Consider the following 4,123-nt stretch of genomic DNA (forward strand, 5'->3'; position numbering starts at 1 on the left):
ATATGGAATCGCAATATTTTTACGAGTCAGCTCTCGAAATATAGCATTGATGTGTCTTTGAAAAACACTAGGAGAATTCGCTAGTCCAAATGGTACCTTCAGAAACTGGTATTGCCCGTTGTGGGTTACAAAAGATGTATATTTTCTGCTTTCCTCCTCGACATCAACATGGAAGAATCCATTTTTCAGGTCAATAGTGCTGAATATCGTCGCACTTACCAATCTGTCCAGTTGGTCTTCGATTAAGGGTAAAGGAAAATGGTCTCGTAATATTACCTTGTTAATCCTTCTATAGTCGATACATAGTCTTGGAGAACCATCTCGTTTTTTTACCAGGACTACGGGGCTACTGTACTCTGACGCAGAGTGCTCGACTATACCTTCTTTTAGCCATTCATCAACTTTTTGGTCTACTACGGAACGTTCGTTATAGCCGATTCTACGCGGACGAGTAGATTGGGGTATCATCATTAACTACGATTCGCATTTTTACGTTTGTCGACTTTGCCTTTACGGGTTTATAGTTTTTTATCAGTTCGCGTACTTTATACTTTGCGGAATTGCTTGCATTAGCTTCGATATTTAAATCAATCTCGTTAACATTTGATGCATTTATTTTCATCAACACCGAAATTTCTGTTTCAAGCTCGATACTGTCACTCTTTTTTACAATTATCCCGTCACGATTTATTTTTACTTCCGCAATTTTACAAAATTCTTCACCTAACAGCAAGTCTTCATCAAGAAGACAAGAAGAGCAGGTCGCTCTCATTATGGTGTAAATGTAGCATATTACATATTACAGCTAAGTCATTATCAGAAAGTTCATCGGCAATATATGACATTTTAATTGCATACTCTTTATCTGTTCTTACGTAGTCGTAACCTTGAAATTCGCGTAACCGTTTTCTGTTATTTCTGTCTCCATCCCTTTCGAATACATATTTGTGAAGCAATGCAATGTTCTGTCTCTTTTCGTACGCAGTTTTTCATTTACAGCACCGAAATCTGCGAGCTTTGCCATGTTCACTTTTGTATGTCTGTATTGGTAGCGTCACTCTTATATGTGTGTATTTTAAACGTTTGACAAATTCTTAGAACTGCGTTAAAACACTTTTGTTTTTTGTCTTTCAGATCTCACTTTAATTAATTTTCTTTAATTAATACTTTTACATAAATTTGTCCATCTTATTCGTCGTTTTAGCACTTCTTGCTATTTTTTCACATCATTTAGCTTAAGACTTCACATTTTTTAGTTATGTTGAACCGTTATATTTTTCTTCGTTTAAGTAAGGTTGAGCCCCCATATTTGTGGGATTGGTGCCCACAAGAATTAGAATAGTTGTTATATTAAGTAGATTATTTATTAAATTAGGTAATTAATAACGGAACAATAGGTTTTGACAAAATTATGTATTGACTCATTTTACACACACGTCGTTCGTCGTTCGTCGTTCTCTCTAGACTCCTCGTTTTCAACTCTGCCTTGCCACCTCGTCTTCTCTATCATTGCCACCTCGTCGATCAGCTGCTTCGGGAATAGGTCTGGCCTTACAGCGTTACCATACCATCCCCACATTAATGCAAACCAAAAAAAAAAAACAAAAGGCAACATTACTCTTTACACATTTCGTTTTGTTCATCTGTTTTGCTCTTATTCGTAGACATAACGGTAATTTACCGTTAACTATGCTTTAAGAACTTCATCACGCAGCTGTTCTTTTGCATTCCCTTTGATTTGATTGTGAAAATTCACTGCGTAAGAATCGTAATCGTTATAGTACAGCATAACCTTTGTTTCATCGCACCGTACCAGAAGCGAAGGTAAAGCGCTTTTCAATATTAATTGAAGACAGTACGGGTATTAAATGGTGGCCAAACATATTTTATGTATCCATGTGAGCTCTGCGACAAGCGAGAAAGTTTTTTCGTCATCAGGCACAGTATAAAACGCAAAAGATTGTCAAGCGCGAATCTCAATAAGTGACTTTTTTTTGGTATGAAAGTGCTGCTTTGAAGAATGCCGAATTTTTATTTTTTTATTTCTACCATTAGTTATTAAATATATTTAATGTAAGTACTATATTTTTTTGATTACATTTTTTAAATTTTAGTATTTGAATTTTTTAGTATTCGAATGCGGGTAAAATTTACCTCTTGGGCCCATGGGGTGGGACGATTTGGGTGCAAAATTTCGGGTATTTTATTTTCAAAACTATCACATTACAGAATATCATATTCAGGTTATAAATTGCTTAAATACTGAGTTTCAGCCTAATAGCTTTTATGATGGCTGAGTAAAACGCAAAGGCACCGACGGACGGACGGACATGGCTATATTGACTTAGCTTGTCATGATGATTAAGAATATAGCACTTAATGATATAGTGGTCTGATCCTGACGATTTTATTTTCGACGTGTGTTATGACGATTTTCTAAACACATTGTTTTTTAATTCAATGTATTTCGAAACCGTAGAAGGGAGGGTGCGGTACACAGTCATATCGCAATTCATATCGATTTTGAATGTCAGACTCTACTCAAATTATGTGCACGAAATCCGATGTTAGTTCGGGTTTATTCATTTGTCTTGAATCGAATTTTACAAACGATCAATTCGGGTGAGCGTTTTTGCTACAACAATCAAGGTTGCGACTTGTTCGAAAAGCTAATATTATAGCAATTGATTCAAACCAATTGGTTGCGATACCGTGAATGATTTTTTCGTTTTAAGTGAGTGAGCGGAGTAAACCCACCCACACACATACATACCAATGCTCCATATTAATAATACTCCGCAACTTGCTTAAAACAATAGGAAATGATTAAATATAATTGCTGTAAATTGGCATAAAAAGTAGACTAATTGAATTAAACAATGGCAGATAGAGCTATCAAGTTGCTGGTCATTGGCGAAAGTGGCGTGGGCAAGTCCAGCCTCATACGTCGATTTGTCGAGAACAAGTTCGATGAGAATCATGACGTCACAATTGGAATGGACTTTAAAAGCAAAGTCATGAACGTGGATGGAATTGACTATAAGGTTGCACTTTGGGACACAGCTGGAGCAGAGAGATTTCGCAGTCTTACGCCCAGCTTCTATCGCAAAGCCTTGGGCGCCATTCTAGTATATGACATAACAAATCGTGACACATTGGTTAAACTGGAAGCCTGGCTGGCCGAATTGGATAGCTACAGTGATAATCCCAATATAGCTATTATTGTGGTCGGCAATAAGATAGATCAGGATCGTGTGGTCGATCGTCAGGAGGGACGTAACTTTGCACGTAAACATCGAGCCCTCTTTATTGAGACATCTGCCCGTTGTGATCAGTTTGTCAGCGATGTGTTCAAGGAAATAGTTGAGAAGATTGTTTCATCCGAATATTTTGACAATGGACAAATGAATCCCAATGGCATGGAAATCGGCAGCAACGATTCGGATCTGGATGGAAATGCATCAACATGTTATTGTTGATGTTCTTTCGTTTCTCGTCTTTTTTCTATTGTTCTGTCTATCATGTATTTATTCATTGAATTCATTGTTTTAATATCATTAGCATTAAAATTCAATTTCAAAACTCTAAATCTCTTGTACACGGTCTAAGGCTGCCAGTTACCACCCTTTAAATATATTTAATGTAAATATAAAACGATACAATATGATCTAATCTAAGCATATTTTTGAAATGGTTTTTGGAGAGAGATCTAAAAAACAAAAAATAAACATGTTGTAACATAGGTGTTGAGTGGTATGATTTGATTTTTTGAAGTTTGATTGATCCTTCTCAATCATACTCGTTGCAGTTCTCTGATTGATATAATAATAATAAAAAAAAAAAAGTTGATGTTAATTTTTAAAATATTTCGCTTAAAATGGAAGGCTTGCTGATTATTTTTGTGTATTTTTTTTTCTTATACACATATTTAATTAATAACAAAGTAAATAACATATTACATGTAAGCTTACATTAACATCGGCTCCTATATTAATGAGATATTGCAACACTTTGAGCTGACCGAAGTCAGCTGCATAATGTAAGTTAACAGCCAAGTCAACGAACGGCCTTAGCAATGATTTCGAGCAACCCGCGCGATACAAATGCAACGTAATCAAAATAG

The 4,123-nt window shown here is 35.8% G+C and overlaps 1 protein-coding gene across 1 annotated transcript; it reads left to right on the forward strand.

The window, feature by feature from the left end:
* The first annotated feature begins 2,854 nt into the window (after window positions 1–2,854).
* LOC6653163 (ras-related protein Rab-18) lies at window positions 2,855–3,677 on the forward strand. The gene has a single exon (XM_002075512.4). The coding sequence runs from the start codon at window positions 2,880–2,882 to the stop codon at window positions 3,477–3,479; it is 600 nt and encodes a 199-aa protein (XP_002075548.1). The 5' UTR covers window positions 2,855–2,879; the 3' UTR covers window positions 3,480–3,677.
* The last annotated feature ends 446 nt before the right edge of the window (window positions 3,678–4,123 follow it).

Source organism: Drosophila willistoni, assembly GCF_018902025.1.
Source record: "Drosophila willistoni isolate 14030-0811.24 chromosome 2L unlocalized genomic scaffold, UCI_dwil_1.1 Seg168, whole genome shotgun sequence".
NCBI lineage: Eukaryota > Metazoa > Arthropoda > Insecta > Diptera > Drosophilidae > Drosophila > Drosophila willistoni.